Genomic DNA, 22,844 nt, shown 5'->3' with positions numbered 1-22,844 from the left:
TTCCTCCAGCTCGCAGCAAATCCGCTCTTTCGCCACCTGGACCTTCGTCTGAGCCCTCCCCAGCGCGTCGAGCAAGCCGCCAACGCTCTTACTCTCACCTTCGAAATGCCGCCGCATTCACGGTTCAAGCTGCCCCTCCGCGGCAAGAGCAGGAGCGGATCGGGCTCGGCCCCGAGCCACAGCAGCAGCCGGAAAAGCTCAGCGTTCGGTGGATTGTGCACTCATTCGTCACGCTCTTCTGGGACGGCGCGTCCTCGTATCCGAGTTTTTGCGCCAAATAGCAGCAATGGGAGCGCGTCCCGGACCCCAGGCCTCGCGCACGAAGTTCGTCCAGAAGCCGAGGGAGACGATGACACGCTCGACGAGGTCATCATGGCCGTGGACTTGCAACACCGCGATACCGTAGGCTGCTGCTACTACGTTGCGCAAGACGAGAAGCTCTACTTCATGGAGGACGTCAAATTCGGTGGCGTTGATGTGGTCGATGCGCGCACGTCCTCTGCTCCGCTCGCACCTGGCCTAGCTAACAAAGCCTAGTAAGAGTGTACATTGACCCGACTATCGTTCTCATCTCGACCAGGACGGACGACGCCGTCATCGACAGGCTCGATCCAGACTCCAGAAGCGGGGCCTCTGAAAGCGGTGACAGTACGTCAATCACACAAGTCGCCCCGTCCGAAACTGACGACACCAGACGACCAGTTCCGACTGCCGTTCCTTTTTGAGGTACGGCCCCCCAGCGAGTTCGCATACGAAGCGGCAAAGAGCAAGCTCGGCAATCTTAGGCTCGGAGATACTTGTGAGCGGCACGTCAACTTCGTAGTCCCGGGCGATTTGCCCGTGGACGGCCTTCTCCTCGATGGCGAGATTGCGCCCGGTCAGCAAGGGAGGTTGCTCGGCTTAGCCGGTCTGGTGGATATGGAAAGCCGCTTGACGGTTCGTTTTGGGCTTTAAGGCTTCTATTCCCCGTCACTGACATATATCAGATCGGCTGTGCGGGAGCCTTGCTCTCGTACCTGCAGCGTAGGCGCGCGGCTGCCTATCTTCCTGGTGGCCAGGCCACCCACACCATGTTTCGTGTCTCTGCGCTTGAGATGTTCAGCCTGCGTGACACTATGTAGGGCAACCTAGGATTTATCTAGCGCTGCTTTGGCTCACTGTGACCAGGTTCATCAACGCGGATACGCTCCATTCTCTGCAGATCTTGGGCCCGGAGTCGCATCCAAACTCTCACAACCAAGGGCCTACGAAGGCGGCTTCTGGATCTAAAGAAGGCCTCTCAGTATATGGCTTGTTCCACCATCTCGCCCGGACACCGCAGGGGAGGTACCTGCTGCGGCAGTATTTCCTTCGGCCTAGTCTGAATGTCGATGTTATCAATCAACGACTAGACACCATCCACACCTTTCTTCGGCCCGAGAATGCCTCCGCGCTGGATACTTTAGTCGACAGTCTCAAGGCCGTAGGTAACATGCGGGCAATCATGATAAACCTCAGGAAGGGTGTCGATGGCGGAACAGGCAAGCGCGGTAACTTCTCAAGCAGCGTTTGGGCTAGTATTCGACGAGTAAGTCTCCTAAGTGAGCCCCCTTCCCTATGCCTGTCCTAACCGAGTATCTGCAGTTTGCATTCCACGCGTTGAAGATCAAAGATGCGTTACTTGAAGTTATTGGCGCAGAGGACCTGCCTATCAGAACAAAGGTAAATGCACCCCTGCTTTTAGAAAGGATCGCCAGGGCGTTACCAACGCTTCCAGCGAAGCCTCGTCTAATACTTTCAGGTTTTCGAGCGATTCGAAGGCTACCACTTCGCCCAATTGGGTGGACGAATCAGCGAAACGGTACGGAGCTTCACCGTACATCTTAGACCATTCTATATTGACGTCGCTAGGTTGATCTCGAGAAGACAATTGAAGAGTCTCGCACCGTCATTCTTCCCGGGGTGGACGAAGAGCTAGATCAGATGAAGAGAACTTTTGCCGGCTTGGACGACCTTCTCGGTGAAGTCGCTCGGAAGCTGTCAGAGAAAATACCATCAGGTCTCCAAGGGTCACTAAATGTGATCTATTTCCCGCAGATCGGCTTTCTTACAACTGTCCCCATCGATCCCGCAACAGGTGGAGCCGTTTATGACGGAAGTATCGAGAACCCATGGGAGCGGATGTTCTCGACCGAGTAAGCTGCAGGCTTTAGCTCACTTATCATGGATTTTCTGATTCTGGGCAGGGAGCAAGTTTACTTCAAGAACAACGAGGTACGAGAAATGGATAGCCATTTCGGAGATCTCTATGGTATTATCTCAGACCGCGAGATCGAGATCAGTCACGAGCTCGCTCAGCATGTCCTGGAGTACGAAGCGTTGCTGACCAGTGCCTCTGACATTTGTGGTGAGCTCGACAGGTCAGTTATCCCGCAATGGCTTTTCTGAGTTGAGACTGACAGACGTAGTCTGGTCGCCCTAGCACAGGGCGCTAAGCTGTACAAACTGTGTCGGCCTCGCATGACACATGATAATGTGATTCGCATCAAGGCCGGTCGGTAGGTTGTACGCCGAGCTTCTACTTGTCTGCTTTGCTAATATCAAGCTCAGCCATATACTCCAGGAGCTAACCGCGTCCTCCTTCGTCCCTAATGATACGTTTATCACGGGTGGAACAGGAGGCCGTGAATCTTCCGAAGGTTTCGACACCCAAGCTGGGTCTTCAGGTCGCTATGCAAACGTGCCCACGTCCGGCCCAAGCGTAGTCGTATTGACGGGACCGAACTACTCTGGCAAGAGCGTGTACTTGAAACAGGTCGCCCTGATCGTGTATATGGCGCACCTCGGAAGTTATGTCCCGGCAGAGAGCGCGAAAATTGGTGTGACTGACAAGATACTCTCGAGGGTGGCGACCCGAGAGACCATGTCCCGCATACAAAGCGCCTTTATGATCGACCTCCAGCAGATCTCCCTGGCCTTGAGCTTAGCCACTCGGAGAAGCTTGCTGATTATCGACGAATTTGGCAAGGGCACTGACTCGAGTGACGGAGCGGGACTGGCTTGCGCGGTGTTCAAGTATCTGCTTAGCTTGGGAACTGACGGTCCGAAGGTCGTCGGAACCACTCATTTCCATGGTACCTATGCCGCACTTCCTGTCAAACAGAGGCTGACCCGACACAGAGATCTTTGAGGCTGGGTTGCTCTGCCCAAGTCCCGCTCTTGGCTTTGGGCATATGGAAATCCGCACCAATGATGCCGCTTTGGAAGTTGAGGACCAGATAACGTATCTGTACAAGTAAAGTTTCCTGGGGAGGCATGGCGCGCATCACTTGCTAATCGCTCTAGCTTTCGCCAAGGTCGAAGCAATTCCAGCTTTGGCACATGGTAAGGCGGCCTTTCCCGATGATGCTCCTCTCTAATGTCATGCAGCTGTGCCGCCATGAACGGGGTCCCATCGGAGATCATACAGCGTGCCGATGAGCTCATCCTGATGGCAATAAGAGGGGAGGATCTCGTTTCAGCATGCTCCGTGATGCCCGACTGCGAAGCGGCAGAGCTGGAAGAAGCTGTGAGTCTGAATGGCCCGATGCCAATATCCTTCTCATTCCACCCTTTAGGAGCAAATTGCGCGAGACTTCCTGCAGGCGGACCTGTTCCAAGATCCAAAGGCTGTACTTTCCGACATTCTGACGATATCAGCCACAACGGAGTCACGCTCGTAGGTCGCTTGCACCGCGGGCTCAGGTCATCATGTTTCGCATCCCTTCCTCTCCCGCGTCCACTATCCTCAATCCCCCTCGATCCCTCCATGCAAGCAATGGCCCCGGCTCCGGCTGATGCGATGGGGTAAGAGCCAAGGCAGATTAGAAGATAATTATTTACCGATGAAGGATAAGTCGACTTCGTTCGGCCTCCATCAATGAATAGTCTCGCACACTGTCTACATGAATATCAGAACTAAGCCACATGTTGGCGAGCTGATATCCGCTAATTATAAATGCGGTTTACCATGGAGCTACGCCCCATTACTAGTATCTTCTCTGCAAGAATTTCGTGTTGCACTCAAGCGAATACCTTTGTATATCTGACTACCCAAGATATGCTGGCCGGAAGCTATTCGTGGAAACAATAATGGCGAGACGAGAACGGCTCCGATCTATTTCAGAGGCTATCGAAACAGAAACATCACATGCGAGCCGAGGTATCGTCGCGATGCATAATTTGCTGCTTCGGCCTAGAGTGGCAAGCATCGTGAAGCAGAGGGAAAGAGGGGCTGATGTCAGCCGCTCATGTTCACTTTTGAGTGGTTCATCCACGCATAAGCTTCGCCTTGCGGACCCCGGGTCACTTTATATCCCTGAGGATCGACCTTCATCTTGATTCTTTTGTACCATGACTCCGTTCTGCCACGAGGACGTGAATGGTGGTACTCTAGTCGCCTGCATAAGGCTCAGCATGAACGCCGATTCCCGGACATCCGCTCGTCGGAGTGCGAAAACCAATATCCGGTAGCGTTCCAGAAAGGAAACAAAGATCAACGGTAGATATATTGGGCATGATCTTTATATGCTGAGCAAGACTCACAGTTCTGGCGCACGAAGAGAGCACCTGTTTCGATGAGTGATAGATCGAGATCGTAACGAAGGACGACGTGTCGTGAGACAGCCCACCGACCAACCCCGCAACATTATACGACTTACAGAAAATGCTGGTATGCTACCAAAGATATAGGTACGGCTGACTGCCCCGTTCTCAAGCGTGTTTCGACAGGCGCCCCTTCCCCAACTTGCAAACCACGAAGCTTATTTGAACCTTCAATTGCCTCGTTCTCCTCTCGCATCTCCAACTTCTCGCGCACTACCTCCACCAGGGTTATTGGCACACAACTACCAAGCGTATGTGGCACAGCTTGCCGTCCTCGAATCGCTTGCGGAGCGCCTCGACCGATCCGAAGCCCGCCTTAATACCCGGCCGGCTTTTTGGCCTTCACCACGGTCCGTACGCCGACGGAGCAGCCCGCGACATGGCAGCGACTCGAATCTCGACAGACCTAGTTATATCCGGCGATATTGGACGACCACTCGCTCAGTGTTGCTATAACTCTTGGACTTTGCCGCAGCCTTCACCAAGAACTTTCGAGACTCGAAGCGCGTACTCTTCATCAGCTTTAACCATCGGTCGCGTTCATGATACCCTTTTACCTACGGTGAGGTAATACTTTGTTGGGAACAGTCCATCTCGATGCATGGTCGAGATCGGTCTGGCTCTATCTAGCCTGCAGAGCGCTGTTTGAGCTCACATTGCCGGTGTCTGCTATCGGGAAACGAGAGTAGATGAAGAGGTGCCTTTGGGGAGGCGATCCGTTGATGGGAGGAGGCGAACTGTTCCTGAGACTGCTGACTTGCATCCAAGCACGCCCCATCATGGTCCGTCCCCTCGTATCTCCCCCTAGTGCCGCCTCACGGGTAAGGCTGGTATCGGCGATCTATCCCGGCTAGGGCTGCATCCACTCTACCAAACACCAAATGGAATTGTAAACGCAGCAACTCCTTCCTCTTTGGCCTTGGCGGAATTGTTTCTCATGGTCACTGGCCAAATGTCGAACCCTACGGCTTACATGCTGCGCGCCGGCCCTCCCCATCTAGTCACAACTATTCAGGAACCTGAAACATACGTTCACGGAGATTTTTTCTCAGCATAGCCACTCGGGAACTACACAGCACGGGTACTAGGTGAAACAAATCGCACGCTATACCGCTTAGGGGACGGTCTTACGAAGCCTTACGAAAAGAGAAGGGGTTCCCGTAGGAGCTCGGAATCATCCGCAGAGCGCTAGAAGGAATTGTTGACGAGATGACGGATGCAGAGATGTCTCGGTCCAAGAAGTGACAGCAGGAAGCGTGAGCATTCCTTATCGCAAGAAAGATGATGTTGAGGAAGGTCTCCGCAATCGCAACGCCGAACACGTCCAACATGAGACGCATATTGGCTAGAGTCTTGAAGGTGCCGCTTGCATCGAATGGCGATGCACGGAAGAGGGTGGAAGGAAGGTACGCAGTGCCCGTGATGGGACTTCTACCGGCTTAGCCGTCTGCAGACCCCTGGCCTCCACGCCCCCTCGGTTTCCGAAAACACGAGGGAAGGAATGGGCTCAGGATGCTCGCACAAGCCCGAGTTCTCGAGGCGGCGGCGTCCCAACTGCTGCAGTCATATGTTCCAAAGTGGATGCAATCTCGTTTTATCTCTGGGGTCGGAGCTGTGGTCGTCGGCCTTTGCTTGCACGTGTCTGGGTCGCCGTCGCTATCGGGCCGCTACTCGTGGATAAGAGCCCATCACCAACACGATAGCCTGTACCTTTTGCGGCAAACAAGACAATCACTACTCTTGACGGGCCTCGATCTGAGGCCATGTCGCCACGTATCGACGAGCATGCGCCAACCTGAGGACCTGACTGGACCCCGCAATCGCCCTCTGTGCCACGCATGTATCCGTACCCGCAAGCTGTGGAAATGGAAGGCATGGAGTGGGTTTGCAATCTGAAGACGGTCGAGGGATGGCACATGGGGTTGTTGAGAGGCAGAGGGGCTCGCTGGCCCTGTTGTATCTGCACGGCAACAGGCTACGGACTTCGCGATACAGGCTGCAACAAGCGTCGCGCTCCTTCCAAGTCGATTTTACCATGACGAACGCATGCGGGGTCTTTGAGGGATAGTGCCTCTGCCGGAGGCGCGGAGGTGTGTCCTCTCGCAATGTGACGGAATCACTGGCAGAGGAATTTGCAAATCACTGGAGAGTAGCACCTAGTGTTAATGATGGTTCGTTCGTGTGTCGCTCATCCGCATCGTTATCGCAAGAGAGGCGTAAATGGCGGACGTAGTCGTCGGCGAGTAGGACTATCGGTACTAGGCAGGTGGTGCGTCACTCAAACGATAGATGCAAGGCGAGCGGACGATGCGAAGAACAAACCGGCTCGCTCGACAAGGGCGCGAGTCCTGATTGGCTCCCTAGGCCCGCGGTTCAAGCTCAACTTCTTCTGTGCGTACCTGTGTCCAGACTATGGCCTGCAACCGCCGACGCCCGGGCGAATCCTTCGAAGGACGGGCACCCGGCCATTGTCTGATGTAGAAAGAATCGGCATGCATAACGACAACCATGATGGCTGGAGTGGATGGATGAACGAGTTGGATTCCTGAGTTTGAAGGAGGATTTCAAGGCAGGATAGGCGGGCTTGCTTGGTCCCTTGGGGAGAGGTGCGTCTACTTGCGCATCCAACTGGGAGGGCATAGAGTACCCCACGACGGATGGATGTGTGTAGCAAGAGGAAGCGAAGGCGAATGGCAGTCAGCCTGGCCCAGCCGTGCCGCAGCGCTGCGGCGAGGCGACTTGTTTCAAAATTAATTCTCCTACTAGGATATATTGAAACTGCGTAGGGAACCGTTGTCCTGTGTGGGCTGCGGGCGGCCTTGCGTGCGGCCATGGGTGCGGCCAGGTACACAAATGAACGACTTATGAACGGCTGCCCTGAGCGCATTCGCTCGCCGGACGGCAGTTGGGTGCGCGAAGGCACGGCATGCAGTGTCGAACAATAATGGGTGATGCCGACGATGGGCGGAGCGCATGGTCGAGGATGCGGTGCCCAGGTGTCGAACAATACTGTAGTGGGTGGTGGAGTGCTGCCAAGCTTTAGCAAAGGCGTGGGAGCCAAGCCGCCCGTCGGAGCAGGCAGAGGGAGAGGCGTCAGCTAATCTCTCGGGAATCGTTCCGCCCGCAGCACGTTCGAGCCTCGCGCCACCTCGACACACCCAATTCCCACCCCGTCTGCCCGTCGTGCCATTGTCGCTGCGCTGTAGTAGACGCTGGCGCGCTATTTACGGCGACACTGTGGACCCCGCCATGCAGTCAGTCAGTCAGTGGTGGGAGGGGCCGGCAGACTCCACAGCGAGGCTGAGCACGACTTTCCAAATATTGTGCCTGCGAGGCCGGCGGCTTTCCTGAACGGCGCACTCAGGCGGGCGACGCTGGTCCAAGATTTCCCAATGCGAGCAGCAGCAACAGCAGCAGCAGACACTCGCAGCGCTGTTGGTCAGACGCCCGCTGATACACACTGTACGACGCGCCGCGCTCCGCCAGAGACAAAGCCAATGGGCGCCGCTCAGCAGCATCTCACCGGGCCGCATCCTTTCCTCCATCAGCCGCCGGCGTGCGGACGGCGCGGCTCTGTGGGACGTCGCACTTCACGTACAGTATCACGGCGGCAGGCAGGCGGGCGGGCAGGCAGCCTCGCCGTGCCGCCCTTGCATGCCGCTGGCTCCCAGTGTCGGGCGGGCGCAGCACTGCTCGGGATGGAGTCGCACCGTCCAACTGGCAGTTCGACATGGGAATGTGTGCACGCCTTCACGCCGTTTATTTTTGATCGCGCCGGCCGCATTGGGTCGTCGAGTCAGCACTAACTGCCCAGGTGGTCCACGGGTGACGGTCTGCCCAGGTGGTGTACTGACGCTGACTAACCGCGTACCTGTCATCACCTTGAATGCGTCCGACGGCGCGCCAGCGAACCGTTGGGCGTGCACGCCCCGACCACATGGAATGCTGGACACTGCTATCCTTCCACCCCTCGTGGCCGCAATCTACCTCGCGCGCCCAGCTCGACACAATCCGCTCCCGTATGTACTCTGCTGCACGCACAGCACTCGTTCCGTCCGCCTGGCGCGCCGCCCTGAGTCTCGAGGCCGGCGAACAGCGGCCCCAACCCACTCACCCTCCTCTCCGCCCACGCGCGAGCCCGTCCCGCAGTATCGCGACACACTCCAGATAAGATCGCTGGGCACGGGCTGCGGCGGCTCGAGCTCCACACGGGGCCAGCGGCGCCCAGGCAGTGGTGGATGTGCTCAACTCACGATGCAGGCCGGCGAGGCACGCACTAGTCCGCATGGAGCATGTGAGGGCCTGTATCATCTCAGCCCCCGTCCAAGCAGCCAACATCGCAATTCGTGCAGCCTCCCCTGCCCTTGCAGGCCCCCAAGCGTCAGCTTTGACGCCCTCCGGCCATCATCCTGGTCAGTCCTGCATCCCTTCCAGATCCGCTGCCCGCCTCGGGGCTAGCGCCCTGAAGCTGCACCTTGCTGCAACTCTGCATCCTCCTCTTCGCCCATATATAATACTCCCTGCTATCCAGTCCACCCACAGATGCTCCATCCCAAGCTGCTGCTCAACCCACACTCACCATGTTCCAAGCTGTTCCGCAGACATACACTTCTCAGCCGTCTCCATCGCCCCCAATTGACGCCATGTCCCTCCCACCTCCTCCTCCTCCTCCTTCTCAGCAGAACAGCATCGTCACCACCAGTCCTGCCGCCGAGCAGAAGCCCCGCAAGCTGCGAGCTTCCTGCGATGCCTGCTCCCGCGCAAAGGTCAAGTGTGACAAAGTCAGGCCTACCTGCCACCGCTGTGGCAACATGGGCATTTGCTGCAACTACTCGCCGTCGATGAGGTATGCAATTGACCTTCACCAGCCGCACGCTCCCGGCTTACAAGCTCTAGGCTGGGCAAGCCGCGCAAGAACAGGAACCCAGACGGCACAATCATGCGCGACGTATCGCCCGCTAGCTCCTGTGGACCGCTGGGACCGCGGCCGGACATGATACCCCGCACAACTTCCTACACTGCAGAGAGCTCTCCCGAGCCAACAGATCCCTTCTTCTTCGGCCCAGCAACGCCCGAGTATCACTTCCAGGACGCCTACATGGCCCACGGCTACGAAGGCAGCCAGTCGCCCTATTCGGAAGCTGGCTCCTTCGTCAGCGGCTGGTCCAACGACGACCATATCATGTTCCAGAGCCCATCCGAGATGTTCACAAGCATGCCACAATTCCCCCCGCCCCCGTCACCGTATGCGGGACATGTTCGGTCCACCAGCGTCCAGAGCCAGCCCGAAGCGTATGCCCCCATGGAAGGCATTCACTCGCCGCCAATGGCGAGCCCGCACTATTACGGCGGTATGGAGCATCAGCAAAGCCTCCCCATATTTTCCCACGATAAGGTGACTGCCTCCCCTCCCCCAATGGTTGCCGCGCCTCTTCCTACGCCTCCCACTTCGGCTACTGCTCAAAGCCACGACTGCACTCAGTTCGCCTTCCAGACACTGAACAGCCTCTACTCGCCACCATCTTCTCAGCCTGCTGCTGGTGACTTCAACGGTGCCTCCAATGGCCTGCCAACGCTCGACACGGTCCTCGCGACAAACAAGGCGGCCGTCGACAAGCTCTTCGTCCTGCTCGGCTGCCAGTGCTCCTCGAACCCTCACTTCTCCACGACGATTGCTTTCACCATCGTCAAGATCCTGTCCTGGTATCAAGCCATTGCCGGAGTCAACCAGTCCGAGGGAGAAGTCAACACGCAGATGGAGGCTTTCACCCACACGCCCATCTCCCTCGGCGAGTTCAGGCTTGAGGGCGAGGACGAGCACACGTTCAGGACTCAACTCGTTCTTACCGAGCTGCGCAAGGTGGAGAAGCTCATCGACAAGTTCTCGGAGCGGTACTGCAGGTCGGCCAACCCAGCCGAGACGGGCATCGACGGCGGCGTCTACGGCGCGCTTGAGTCTCTACTGCGCACCCGCGTGCGCGACACCTTCAAGGTGACGATGCGCACCGCGCCCGAAGAGGTCAAGAGGCAAGTTGCCTCGCGGAGCCAGAACCGCAACCGCACTCATACGCTATGAGCTTCCCCTTTTGATGCGTTCTTAGCGACTGTATAATGTTGGCTTTCCATGTTTGTTCTTTTTCTCCATCTATCTCTCTCTTGCTTCTTTCGATATCACGACGCGCATCCTGGCGCCACGCACTATAGACTTGGGTTCATGGGTCCCCAACGGACCTGGGGTTATCATCATTACTTACTACAGCTATTGTCTATTGGCTAGTTCGCATTGGTATCTTTGTCGCTACCTAAGGGTACACTGCTCTCCAGCCTCGTTGGAATGAGATGATTATTCATTTGTACATATTTTTGGAAGGAGACAAGGGGCAGTGTAGCGTCACGCAGCAGCAATATAGGCTATGCAAGGGAAAGTCGGCAAGCACGTGTGTGTCTTGCCCTTGGATTGATGAGTAGGTGCGTGTGCGATATGAAATGAGATGAAATGAAATGACGTTCTCATCCTTCCGCCTCATCCCTCTTGAGCTTAGACCAAATTATTATTATTATTATTATTATTATTATTATTTTCCCTTTCTGATGCTACAAAATCCTGTCTGGGGCAAGATGAGTGGTTGTGGGCAGCTGCTGGGCCCTGTCATCATGTGGAGATTTCAGTACGACGTATGGCAAATCCTCTTCGCCATAACCAGCGCAAGGCGATTTGCATTCTTTCATTTATCGAGTCGAGGACTCGGCGCGAATGGGCAGGCCTGCCACGCGTGTTGGCCCCCAAACGCCTGGTCTCGCTGTCATCAAAGCAGCCAATCTATTTTCCCAGAGCCTTGGGTGCGCGACGACGGCGCCCTTGTCTAGTGTCAGGCAGAATCGGCGAGGGGGGAGGGTGAGAGCCTTGTGGTTATTATAGTGATTCGCTATGGCGAGGGTCTGGGGGATACCGAATAGTTCGATGATAGTGTGATGAGTAGCTGAGCATGTTTCATTTTCAGCGCGTACACCAAGCTCTAAGCGTGCGCGGTGTGCAATGTCGCGAGAGCTGCGAACTGCTCGGCAGCTGCACCGAGTTTCTTCGGCAGCACACGGAGTACGAGGCCATGGAGGAGGACAGCGGGGCGGTACTGTACAATGCCAGATAGCAAAATGTATGATGGCATGGCGTGCCTAGGAGAGAGCCGATTCCAGCCAAAGCGGGAGAGGCTAAAGCTGATTTCACACTTGGCCAATCGAGGAACGGAAGGAGCAGAGCAGATCGCGGCAGGCACGGACCCGTGGGGGCCTGTGCGCTGGCGTGGGCCGGGGTGGCAAGCGCGCGCTGGGCCTGATCGGGGATAGTGCTAAGTCAGCCGCCACGGTGCTCTTGATCGATTCGAGGTTGGATGACGATGCTGAGGGATGGCGACGGCTCCTTCTCGCTCCCGCTACTACTGCACAGTACACAATTCCAAGATCCCTACAGCGCCGAAGAAACGCCATCCTAGTCCTCCACCAGCAGCGCAGAGCGCCATCACGCGTCCCGCACTCCACCCCACTCCACCTTCATGCTCGACCGGGGAGTTCCACACCAAGCTTCACGTCAAGGCCGCCAAAACCGGAAGGCTGGTGATCCTGGGCCGTAAGCGGCAACCGGGCTGTGCACGCCTTCCCCTTTGCAGCGACCGCAGGCTTGCAGCGTGCTGCTTCGATTGGCTGGAGATATATTGTCCGCATCTGTTGCTGGCTGGCGCCGGCGGTTAATAAGTGCAGGTGCCATGGAGTACAGTACTACTGCACAGTATGCGAGGGATCCGCCAAGGTGTAGTTATTTCCATCTTTGATCCTCTGCAACGTAATTCGTAAAGGGTAATTTTCTTGCAGTCGCCGCCCCAGAGTTGGCGGAATTCTCTTCGCATGCATCTTGCACGACATCACTGCCTCCACGAACCACAGCCCTACTCTCCAAAGGACGCGTCCGTTTGCGCTTCCTTGTCTTCGACCGCCGAAAGGAACCGTGGACCTTTGTCCAGCTATCTAGGGCGAAGACGGGTCGCCGATGAAGGGGTACCCCGTTCGCAACCTGGCATCGACCGTCTGAACCCACCGCAATGGCCGACCTCTCCGTCGGGAGGTTGGTAACGTGGACTCTTCGCAGAACTAGCCATTTGGGGGGGGCATATGCCGGGCCCGATTATCTCCACACGTGCACATATCCCGGTCCCGTATTCGCAATCACCCTCAAACACCTCACACTAGTTACACGCGGTCGAAACCACATTGCAGAGCCGCGGAGACTGATCACTCGTTGATCATGGATGAACGTTTGGTGCCGCAGCCTTGTGGCAGCTGAACGACTTCGTATCCCGGCTTGCTCACGCTGGCGGTTCGTTGCGACGACGCGCTGAGTCCGTATAATATGCCTATCCTCGCCGATTACTTGTCTCCTCTGTTGCCTGTTCCTCGCAAGTCTGCTGTATTACTGAGAATCGACAGCACTGCATGCTGAGCAGAAAGCGAGGAACGCGATGATGGAGCATGGACGGCCTCGCATACATGCTCACCGTTCGCCCAACAGTGGGCACCTGAATTGCTGCGCTTGCTTCTAAATGAAGCGACCGCAGCTCGCGAACCCGGATCTGCATTCTCCAGCGCACTCCTGTGTGGAGTTGAGTGAGTTGCTCATGGCTACCAACCGGCAAAAGTCGCGTGCATGCTGACGTCTTAGTGCTACGCTCGAACTATGGAACCGGGTCCCAAATCAATTACTGAACGGTGAACCATGGCTGCTCCCGCCTACCACCAAAATAAAATGCCGTCACTCGGTGGCTGCGGCCGCACTCCTACACTGCAGTATCTCAGCCTGACATCTCACTTCGTCGCTAGAGCAAACGACGAGAGACAGCCGCTCACTCCCACATGCACACTCTAGAATCCCTCGTCCAGTGCCCCCAAGACACCCAAGGCAAGTCAATACACCATCTCGCCAATCACACCCCGATCCCATAATCCGGTCGGTGCCCGCGCAGATGGTTACATCCACACCGCTCACTGCATACCCTCGCTTCCCCCATCACCTCGTGCTCTTAATCTACTCCCCCTGTCACAAAACTGTAAGAGATATAGCACAGAGGACTCCACTCCGGATGGAACCTTCGATGCAAGCTCTAGCGACGTTCTAGAAGGTTTCACGAGCCCTTCTGCCGACGCACGTGGTAAATGACGATGATGCCCGTCTGACGGCGACGGTAGCCGGGGTGATTGTTCCGATACGACGAGCGATATGGAATGCGCTCACGTACATGGCTTGGCTACTGTATCTCACAATGTCGCTGACGTGCAGGGGTCTTGGCTGTCGTACCGCGCCGAAGGGTGCCATGTGCGCCTCGATCGGAGATAGAGCGTTCGGGGAACTATAAGTCCGTCTCCGTATCGAGTAGGGCCATGATAAAACGACTGTTTTACTTGGCACTGCGGTTGCGAGGGAATCTCTCGGTCGGGGGTGAGCAAATACGCTCAGTTACCAGTGTACTTAGTAATTGGGTTCACTTGTTTTTCTTGGAATTTCTTGTGGAGCATCCTTCTCGGGGACTGGGCGACGCATGTCTCTGACTCCTGCAACACTGGTTTTCCTCACCGCATTGCTTGCTAATACCATCTAGATCCCTTTTGGGGAGTACCACGGCGAAGAACTTGAGTAAGACGCCATCCGAGAAAAAGCGGCGGGCAGGGGGCCCACACGGCGTGGAAGCCACGTGGGCACGAGCGAGATCTAGACCAAACCCACTGAACCGGGCGATGTCCCGTATACGCACGAGTCCGTCTGAGTGCTAGCGAATCTGCAAAACGTTCTCAACCCGAACTCTGGGCCCCCTCGCGTATCTGGTGTGGAACCGGTTCCGTTGCGCGTGGCTTGCCGTCTCGGGCGTGGGAATCGGGTCAATAAGTGTAGTGCGGGTGGCTCACTCGCCCGCATGGGAGAGACGAAGGGGGTGTGCTGGTCGACGAAACTGGGGCTGCCACATGTGAGCTCCCTTCGGCATCGACCAGCCAATCACCCCCGCCTTTGCAAGCCTCTTCAATACCACCATGCAAGAGAAACGCGAAGATTGTTGACGACGGGCATGAGCGTATCGCGATATCGGAGATTGAATGCGAGCATATCACACCTCGGATGTTTAGCTCCCTAGTAGAGATGGCTCCCGCCAAGGACCATCCTGTCGATTTTTTTCAACCCTCGTCGGCTGCTCCCTTTGGGCACCGCATCCACACCTATTCCCTCTTGCTCGAACAGCGTTCCTGGGCTCGTTCCGCGAAATATCCAACACCTCCACCTCTTTTTTGAAGACGGCCGAACATTCCTTGATTGCTCACCCTCCTGCTCTAGTGGACGTCGCACTTGACTACTAGAATGAACTGGAAACCGCTTAGATCCAAAACATCTTCAACCCGACGTCTACCTTGGATCGGCGCTGCCTTATATAACTATCTAGGGCGGGTGCAACCTTATTGAGCACACTCCGTCATAAACCTCCGAAAAAGCCCAGTAAGACCGAGGGCTAGATGAAACTAATCGACGGCAAAAAAATTTCCTGTGCTTCTTAGGCGGATGCACAGGGTGGTGTTTTGGGGGCGGTTCTCACGCTGCGTGTCAAAGGGTGGTCATGATCGATGATAGTGTATTGAGCTAAGGAGGTCTCAGGCATCAGGCCAGGGCTATATACCAGGCAGTGCCAAGGCACTGTGACACTGCGTGACGCCAGTACTCCTGGAAGAAGCCCACAACGACCGTGTGTGTGCGTTTACTTCAGATGGGATACTGATTCATCTTATGCTACTATAACACGTACATTGAAGAACAGAAATACAGTCTCGAAGATACGGTCTACTCGCGATATTTTTCAGAGCCAACCCACACACATTCACCAAGAAACCCAGGCTCCATACTCCTCAAGCCAAACCTGCCAAGCCGTCAGCAACATTCAGCACACATAGCGCGATAATGATCTCACCTGTATACGTCCATGGTGTCATCCTGCTCATGCGCGTCATTAATCTACACGCCCTTCGCAAATGCAGTCCCACCACTAGCCTCGTCAATAACCATACTGTCCTTCAGCCCGCATACGTTGAAGATGGTTTTAGGCGTGACCGAGCTGCCAGTGGAGCCCGTCTCCTTCAGCCACTCAAACGTCGACTTGATAGCTACATACGCCGGGCTGATGCTAGCGAAGCTATAGATAATCACTCTGTATCCCATTTCTTGCGCCTCCCGGGCGGTGATGAGGGGAGAGTGGCCATTCTCGACCGAGTTGTAGCATAGCGGCCAGGGCGCGAGGAGCTTAGCGGCGAGAGCGGCTTGTTCCTTTGTCTTGACGCCTTCGAGGATTCCCATGTCGGCACCCTCAGCGCGGGCACGTTTCAAACGCTCAATGCAATCGTCAAAACCCTTGGACTGCAGAGCGTCCGTACGCGCGATGATGACGATGTCCGAACGGAGCTGCTTGCGAGCAACGATGCAAGCTTTGATACGCTGGACGTAGGTCTCGACGTCTACGACCTCCTTCCCAGCGAGATGCCCGCATCGCTTGTTCATGATCTGGTCCTCAATGTGGAACCCTGCAACGCCGGCAAGATGGTACTGCTGAAGCGACCGAGCGACGACAAGGGGCCCTCCATAGCCCGTGTCCATGTCAGCGATGAGAGGAGGACCATCGGGCCGTAGGTTGGCGATCATCTCAGCGTTGGCTCGCATATCGGCGAGCTGAGCAATACCGAGATCGGCGTGGCCGAGCTTTGAAGCGGTTGTGCCCGCACCGGTCATGTACATGCCTTCGAAGCCTACATCTATGGCGATGCGGGCTGACAGTCCATCGTATACGCCGGGACACTTGATTATGTGGTCGCTATTCTTTATCATGTATCGTAGTCTGGTCGCTGCGGGAGCGTAAGAATCGTATACAGACGGGGCGCGAATGTCGACGGCGAGCGGAGCGACGTCCTGGTCTTCGACTGAAATTTCCGGGACAATGGTTGCGGGCTTCCCTTCGAGGGCATCTGTGAATTCTTCTAGGTGCTCGCTTGGTGCCGTGGACACAGAATCGTCGGATGCATCGTCGCCGGAGACGGAACCTTCTGACGAGGATGCCTCTTCGGGAGTAGTCGAATCGCCAGACTTGAATACTTCTTGTCTCAGTAGGCTAGGCCTGGCCGGCTTTGCGTTGGGGAGGCCAAGAGGCAGAGGTCGCCAAGTAGATGGCAGATATGGGGTATCCATACTGGGGTGAGGGATGTCCACAGCCGATTGCATCATAACCATGGCGGGACTAAGAGATATATGGTGAAGACTTGGAAAAGAAAGAGGAAAAGAATACCAAGAAAGCGAGGAGAAGGAGAAATGCACCGCGGTGATGGGTCCTTGGTATTGCAAAGCAGGGTTAAGTATCTGGTGCAGAAGCTTCGCGGGCTTCTCTTGTTCTGTGCTCCTGAGCTTCGTCGAAGGGCACGATTTCGGCCAGCGATGGGATGCTGTCCTGTTTGCATCCTCCAGACGACATTGTGTACGAGAGGTTCGACTTGAAACACGAGACATTCCCCAACTACTCGCTAAGCGGAAAGCTGGGGCTGGGCTGGGACAAGGAACGGTCACTTGCTTCAGCCACACGACAGTGTTCCATTCTGGGCGACAATTCTAGGCATAACTCCTAGAAGCAGTAGAAAGAGACGAGAAAGACCAATTGGACAGAATACGAAAGCCATCCTTCCGGAAGTGGAGAGATCTTCGGGGTGCGAGCTGTCGCTCTTGGTTGAACGTCCCAGCGTTCGGGGTCCGATTTCTTGGAAGTTCCTGCGATTCTGCGGAAGAGCCTCAAAGGAGAAGTGATCAACTAGAAATCAACGTCACTATACTTGAAAGAATGCAGGAACAGTCGTAGAGTGCCCAAAGCCATCCACCCATGAGGGTAGAAGCAGCCTCGGGGAATCCGGGGTGCGTGAGTGAAGCCTCGCCCAGAAGGCACGGAAAGCTTAGCCATATCGTCAAACCGCGCCGAGAATGCAGAAGCCCAATCTGTGGAAGTTCCCGAGATGTTTTCAAGATGGCAAATGAGAGTGGGAGGGTGTTGGGTCATGAAGGGTGAAGTTCAGGTTTAGACCGCAGCCGGTATTAAGGCGGCTAGCGTGCCACGGATGGCGGCGAACGCTGATTGGCTGCTTGTAGAGTTTGGGCGTCCTGAACGTCGCGACGTAACAGCTTCAAGGAAGGCTTTTCGATATCTGGAAATGTATTGCCAATCTCCAATATATGCGACAATCGTGCTGTGCGCTGAGGCTTTTCGTGCCAAAACTACACCCCGTGGGTGATTGCGGACAAGGCGGACCGCGTTAGTCCGCCAATGGATGCCACTTCACGCCGAACCCACGCTCGTTCTTCCCCTATTTTACTAACTACAGGGCCTATGCACCACTACCTAGGTACATGCATTCTCTTATTATGTAACATGTCTATTCTAGGTGGCGGCAGACAGCAATTCTGCCCTGCGCTCCCGTTATCAGATGTTGTGTTGTCCAGTACCTAGGAAACCTCGACGTACAGTCCGGCGGGCTATGACGGCCAATCCAACTTCGCTGGCTGGGACAATGGCAAGGAAGATCAGATACCCCCGTGACTATAATTATTTCTCATGAGTAACAGCTATCAGCTCACTTTTGGGATCTCAACAAGACGAACCCAAAGAGGAGATGCTGACGGAGATTAGTAACCCATACGTGTTAGAACGATCCGTTTAATTCGGTTTCTAACGCATATATTTGTACATACAGAAACGATGCGCAACTCGATTGAATCACTAGGGCAGCGAGAAGGAAAATTCTGGGCCGTAAAACTATTGCAGCGCCTTGGCTTTCCTCGATGCCGACAAAAACGATAGCTTCCCTCGATAGGCGGAACTTACCCGAGAGGCAAGCGACCGACCGAAGCTCATGAACCGATCCGACGTGCGAGCAGGAGCAGTGAAGGCTCTGGACAGCGGCTCCATGTGACACACCTCGTTCTTCTCTTCGGCCTTCTTCTCGGCTCTCTCTTCGGCTGTTACGTGTTTCTGCTCCACAGTCTCCATCCCGGTGCCGTTCTTTTCGGTTGCCATCATGGCTGACGCTACATGACGACGCTGTACTTTTCCAGTAGCTGTCTTGGGCATGACGCTGGTGAAGAAGACCTGTTTTGGTTAGCCGGTAGCTCTGTCTACGCTTCTATTCTACTGACTTTCTTGGGAACTTTGAACTTTGCAGCGCGCTCACTGTACCACGCAAGCAGCTCCTCGGTCGTCAGCGACTTCCCTTCCTTGAGGCAGATTGCGACAGCAACGTTCTGCCCGTATAGTTCATCGTCGATTGCGAAGCTGACGGCTTCAGCGATGTGCGGATGCTGAGAGAACGTGTTGTCAATCTCGATGGGACTAATCTTCTCGCCACCTTTGTTGATCAGCTCCTTTATGCGCCCAGTGAGGAAGAGATAACCCTCCTCGTCGAGGTATCCCTGATCACCAGTACGGAAATGCCCGGAAGCGAAGAAGGGCGATGCAATGCCTTCCCCGATATATCCGGACGTTACATTTGGCCCCTTGATGCAAACTTCGCCAATCTTACCCTCCGACAGAGCCGTTCCATCTTCATCCATTATTACGAGCTCGACACCCTCGGGCTTTCCGACGGATCCGGGCTTTCTGCTTTGTGGTGGAAGGGGATTCGAAGTCATCTGATGTGCGGCTTCGGTCATGGCATAAGCCTCTACGACAGGCGCTCGCATCAGGCTTTCAAGCTGCTTGTGCACCGTCGGAGAAAGCGGAGAAGAGCAAGATCGTACGAAACGTATCTCCGGCATCGGATTCGGCATCTCGTTCTTCAGAAGGATCTGATGGATCGTTGGGACGGCTGTGTACCAGTTCGCCTTGTAGGCGACGAAGTCGCGCCAGAATTCGGAAGCTGAGAAACGCGGTGGGACAACGACAGATCCTCCGCTCATAAGTGGTGATAGGAAGCCCGCCAACAAGCCATGGACGTGAAAGAGTGGCATGACGAGCAGGGTGCGATCGGCGGATGAGAGACTGTATGTCGCTTGAATATTCTGCATGGTCTGGCAGAGATTGCGGTGGCTCAACGGAACCTACGTGAGTCAGTCATTGATTCTCCCCATTCTCGAATGCGACGGGTGTTACTCACGGCTTTGGGTCTACCCGTCGTGCCGCTAGTGTGTAGGATCAAGGCAACATCCTCCGGCTGGGCCTCGTGGTATCCAGCTCTCTTCTTCACCCTCAAGCCATCGCCCTCTCCCACGGACAGCGCGATCTCAGAGCCATTCCAATACACTTCACCGATCGCAACGTTGCACTTCCTCGCGGCTTTGATGACTTCGCCGTTCCCCTTGATTGCACCACTCGGCACCAGCACGAGCGGAGCTTTCAGGTCATCAAAGTAGAACTCGAACTCGTCCTGCTTGTACGCCGGGTTGAGAGGAGCACATATTGCTCGCTGAAGTCCAGTGGCGAGGAAGGACACGACGAACTCGAGGCTGTTAGGGAGGGCGATCCCGACGGCTTCTTTAGGTGAGATTCCGATCTGTGCGAGCTTCCTCTGGAATGCAATGACTTGGTCGAGCAATTGCTGGTGCGAAAGAATGATCGGCGCTCTCCCATTTGGAATGATGACAGCCGGTTCGGCTGTCTTCGCAGTCAAGCAGGAATAGAGTGTCGACATAATGTAACGAAAGAGAAGACAAAAAATCGTGTACTTGCTGGAAGGAAGTCGCACTAGAAGTGTTCGCAGTGAGTTGTGTGATCTGAGCGTACTGCTCTTATTCCTCTAAAATGTGCTCAGTTTACTAATAAGGTCCAGATTGGGACCCAGCCCGAAACGTTCGTTCGGAAAGCGTAATAGCGGATGCACTGCCACTGGTGAACTGCCAAGTCGGGTTCCGATACCAAGCATGTGTTTCGGAACCCAAGAAACACCAAAACGATGATTATACATGCATCAAAAAGTACCCAAGCATTTTCTGGTTACGATATTGCTCCTCCTTACGTTTCGATCGAAGCCCCCGTTTTTCGCTTCTTCGCTCTCTCCAGCTAAACCTCGCTCATCACCATATTCGCATACTCCTTCGCAATGATAGTAGAGTCTATCCCGCGCCCCACCGGCGCAAAAATCGTAGCCCAAACTCTCCACTCTCTCGGTGTCAAAGTAATCTTCGGTCTCGTCGGCATCCCGGTTGTCCAAGTCGCAGAAGAAGCCATCGCGCTCGGCATCCGCTTCATCGCTTTCAGAAACGAACAAGCATGCTCCTACGCAGCGACAGCATACGGTTACCTTACCGGCCGCCCAGGCGTCTGCTTGGTCGTTGGCGGTCCAGGTGTCCTCCATGCTATGGCTGGCATAGGAAACGCCGATGCTAACGCGTTCCCAATGCTGCTTCTTGCGGGTAGCTGCGAGACGCATTTGGTGGGGAGGGGAGGGTTTCAGGAAATGGATGCCGTGAACCTGTTGAGTCCGCACGTCAAGAAAGCAGTGAGAGCCACTTTGAACGACGTGTCGCAGAAGATCAGGGATACTTACCGAAGTGCGTGGTATGGACGACCAGGAACGGGATTCGTGGATTTGCCTGCAGATGTAATCCAAGGCAAACCATGCGAGGATATACCAGAGACGAGGGTTGTCCCAGCTCCCCCTCGCGTAGGCGTCGACCCGGAAAGGCTTGCCCAGCTAGCCGCGCTTCTTCGAACTGCGGATGCGCCTCTGGTAGTTGTCGGAAAGGGCGCAGCATACGCACAAACAGAGAACTGCATTCGCCAACTGATCGAAGAGAGTGGCATACCGTTCCTGCCTACGCCAATGGGCAAAGGCGTGCTCCCGGACTCACATCCGCTCAACACCTCATCCGCCCGCTCCACAGCCTTGAAAGGCGCAGACGTCGTATTGATCCTAGGTGCCCGCCTCAACTGGATTCTGCACTTTGGCGATGAACCTAAGTGGGATTCAAACGTCAAGCTCATTCAAGTCGACATCAGCGCTGAAGAAATCGGGAAGAACAACGGCAACGCCGAGCTCGGCATCGTAGGCGATATCAACGTAGTCGTTCCCCAACTCCTCACTCTGCTCACCGGCTACCGCTACAATCCTGCCTCGCCATACATACAAGCCCTACAAGTCAGCAAAGTGAAGAATGAAGCCAAAGCCGCGAAAACAGCTGCGATCGTCAAATCGCCCATGGGCTACCACCAAGTTTTCGACACCATCAAGCGAACACTAAGCAAGCTCTCACTGCCGGGTGATGGAAACATTGTCTACATCTCCGAGGGCGCAAACACTATGGACATCTCACGAAGTGCCTTCCCCATTGAGCATCCTCGCCTGCGGATGGATGCCGGGACACATGCCACCATGGGTGTCGGGTTAGGCTACGCAATCGCTGCACACTGCGCGTACAACCTCCCTAATCCAGAAGGGCACTCCGGCCCCTCAAAGGCTGACTACAAGAAAATAGTATGTCTTGAAGGCGACTCCGCCTTCGGCTTCTCCATGCCTGAAGTCGAAACTATGGCCCGCTACAACATGTCGCCGCTCATCTTCGTCGTCAACAACAGTGGCATCTATCATGGGGACTCCGAGGAGGAGTCTCAGTGGCTTGCGCTTCAGCGAAACACGAACAATAGCGAGTCTGGCGGGCTGCGAAGCACGAGTCTGGGCTGGGAGGTTAAATATGAGATGATGGCGGAGATGTGTGGTGGGAGGGGGTACTTTGTGAGAACGCCAGACGAGTTAGAGAAAGCGACGGAGGAAGGGTTTAAGGCGAGGGTCCCGGTCGTGGTTAATGTTGTGATTGAGAGCGGGAGTGGGAAGAAGTTAGAGTTTGCGTGGCAGAAGACCGGCGCGAAGAAGTGACGAGTTACTTGAGAAGATGCAATTGATGCCTGCCTTTCTCCGTAATGGATGCATTTCTTTGATACGAGTGTATAGTATGGGTTATGCTGAATGCTTTCGAGAGTCTTTTCTTCAAGGGCTTCTTACAGGAGCACAGTAAGCGTTTTACCGATGTAGCCTCCAAAGTCCTCGCCATCTCCTACTTCCGCGTCCATAATAGAAAATCATCACTTTTTCGATTGGTCATTCCCATTAGCGTTGGAACAAGCTCGCTTTAGCGTCAAAATAGGAAGAGTGTACCCGGTTGCACATCATCGCCCTCTACA

At 55.3% G+C, this 22,844-nt stretch overlaps 7 protein-coding genes across 7 annotated transcripts; 4 read left to right on the top strand and 3 right to left on the bottom strand.

Annotated features, from left to right (window-relative positions):
- The first annotated feature begins 345 nt into the window (after positions 1-345).
- Positions 346-3,942, top strand: BU26DRAFT_470465 (uncharacterized protein). Its single transcript, XM_033825343.1, has 15 exons — positions 346-494; positions 542-648; positions 695-936; positions 987-1,117; positions 1,168-1,567; positions 1,624-1,701; positions 1,781-1,840; positions 1,891-2,174; positions 2,226-2,399; positions 2,448-2,537; positions 2,590-3,113; positions 3,160-3,274; positions 3,325-3,363; positions 3,409-3,547; positions 3,597-3,942. Exons 1-15 carry the CDS (start codon positions 373-375, stop codon positions 3,699-3,701), a joined length of 2,610 nt encoding a protein of 869 aa, XP_033675466.1. The 5' UTR covers positions 346-372; the 3' UTR covers positions 3,702-3,942.
- A 2,834-nt stretch (positions 3,943-6,776) lies between these two features.
- Positions 6,777-7,582, bottom strand: BU26DRAFT_205872 (uncharacterized protein). The gene has a single exon (XM_033820591.1). The coding sequence runs from the start codon at positions 7,508-7,510 to the stop codon at positions 7,034-7,036; it is 477 nt and encodes a 158-aa protein (XP_033675465.1). The 5' UTR covers positions 7,511-7,582; the 3' UTR covers positions 6,777-7,033.
- Positions 7,583-8,001: 419 nt separating this feature from the next.
- BU26DRAFT_205859 (uncharacterized protein) lies at positions 8,002-9,478 on the top strand. The gene has a single exon (XM_033820590.1). It carries the CDS (start codon positions 8,278-8,280, stop codon positions 9,079-9,081), a length of 804 nt encoding a protein of 267 aa, XP_033675464.1. The 5' UTR covers positions 8,002-8,277; the 3' UTR covers positions 9,082-9,478.
- BU26DRAFT_525924 (uncharacterized protein) lies at positions 8,955-11,167 on the top strand. The gene is made up of 2 exons (XM_033830621.1): positions 8,955-9,469; positions 9,520-11,167. The coding sequence occupies exons 1-2, from the start codon at positions 9,204-9,206 to the stop codon at positions 10,697-10,699; spliced, it is 1,446 nt and encodes a 481-aa protein (XP_033675463.1). The 5' UTR covers positions 8,955-9,203; the 3' UTR covers positions 10,700-11,167.
- Positions 11,168-15,485: 4,318 nt separating this feature from the next.
- BU26DRAFT_544930 (putative carboxyphosphonoenolpyruvate phosphonomutase) lies at positions 15,486-16,719 on the bottom strand (the record flags this gene model as incomplete). The annotated part of the gene is made up of 3 exons (XM_033831765.1): positions 15,486-15,566; positions 15,618-16,617; positions 16,701-16,719. 2 exons carry the CDS (start codon positions 16,717-16,719, stop codon positions 15,662-15,664), a joined length of 975 nt encoding a protein of 324 aa, XP_033675462.1. The 3' UTR covers positions 15,486-15,566; positions 15,618-15,661.
- Positions 16,720-18,435: 1,716 nt separating this feature from the next.
- Positions 18,436-20,383, bottom strand: BU26DRAFT_556770 (acetyl-CoA synthetase-like protein). The gene is made up of 3 exons (XM_033832398.1): positions 19,825-20,383; positions 18,869-19,768; positions 18,436-18,821 (listed from the first exon to the last, which is right to left on the bottom strand). The coding sequence occupies exons 1-3, from the start codon at positions 20,356-20,358 to the stop codon at positions 18,489-18,491; spliced, it is 1,767 nt and encodes a 588-aa protein (XP_033675461.1). The 5' UTR covers positions 20,359-20,383; the 3' UTR covers positions 18,436-18,488.
- A 113-nt stretch (positions 20,384-20,496) lies between these two features.
- Positions 20,497-22,539, top strand: BU26DRAFT_497746 (uncharacterized protein; the record flags this gene model as incomplete). Its single annotated transcript, XM_033826305.1, has 1 exon — positions 20,497-22,539. The coding sequence occupies exon 1, from the start codon at positions 20,767-20,769 to the stop codon at positions 22,537-22,539; it is 1,773 nt and encodes a 590-aa protein (XP_033675460.1). The 5' UTR covers positions 20,497-20,766.
- Positions 22,540-22,844: the final 305 nt, after the last annotated feature.

This window comes from Trematosphaeria pertusa (genome assembly GCF_010094035.1).
Source record: "Trematosphaeria pertusa strain CBS 122368 unplaced genomic scaffold BU26scaffold_29, whole genome shotgun sequence".
Taxonomy (NCBI): domain Eukaryota; kingdom Fungi; phylum Ascomycota; class Dothideomycetes; order Pleosporales; family Trematosphaeriaceae; genus Trematosphaeria; species Trematosphaeria pertusa.
This window is presented reverse-complemented; position numbering and strand designations above follow the sequence as displayed.

Bases quoted from the DNA above. Each gene is read 5' to 3' on its own strand.
- BU26DRAFT_525924 (XM_033830621.1), top strand. From the start codon at position 9,204: ATGTTCCAAGCTGTTCCGCAGACATACACTTCTCAGCCGTCTCCATCG. The intron at 9,470-9,519 runs GTATGCAATTGA...TACAAGCTCTAG, and splicing joins AACTACTCGCCGTCGATGAG to GCTGGGCAAGCCGCGCAAGA.
- BU26DRAFT_556770 (XM_033832398.1), bottom strand. From the start codon at position 20,358: ATGTCGACACTCTATTCCTGCTTGACTGCGAAGACAGCCGAACCGGCT. The intron at 19,769-19,824 runs GTGAGTAACACC...TGACTCACGTAG, and splicing joins CGACGGGTAGACCCAAAGCC to GTTCCGTTGAGCCACCGCAA. The intron at 18,822-18,868 runs GTCAGTAGAATA...TAACCAAAACAG, and splicing joins AGTTCAAAGTTCCCAAGAAA to GTCTTCTTCACCAGCGTCAT.
- BU26DRAFT_205859 (XM_033820590.1), top strand. From the start codon at position 8,278: ATGCCGCTGGCTCCCAGTGTCGGGCGGGCGCAGCACTGCTCGGGATGG.
- BU26DRAFT_205872 (XM_033820591.1), bottom strand. From the start codon at position 7,510: ATGCGCTCAGGGCAGCCGTTCATAAGTCGTTCATTTGTGTACCTGGCC.
- BU26DRAFT_470465 (XM_033825343.1), top strand. From the start codon at position 373: ATGGCCGTGGACTTGCAACACCGCGATACCGTAGGCTGCTGCTACTAC. The intron at 1,702-1,780 runs GTAAATGCACCC...TAATACTTTCAG, and splicing joins ACCTGCCTATCAGAACAAAG to GTTTTCGAGCGATTCGAAGG. The intron at 3,364-3,408 runs GTAAGGCGGCCT...AATGTCATGCAG, and splicing joins AATTCCAGCTTTGGCACATG to CTGTGCCGCCATGAACGGGG.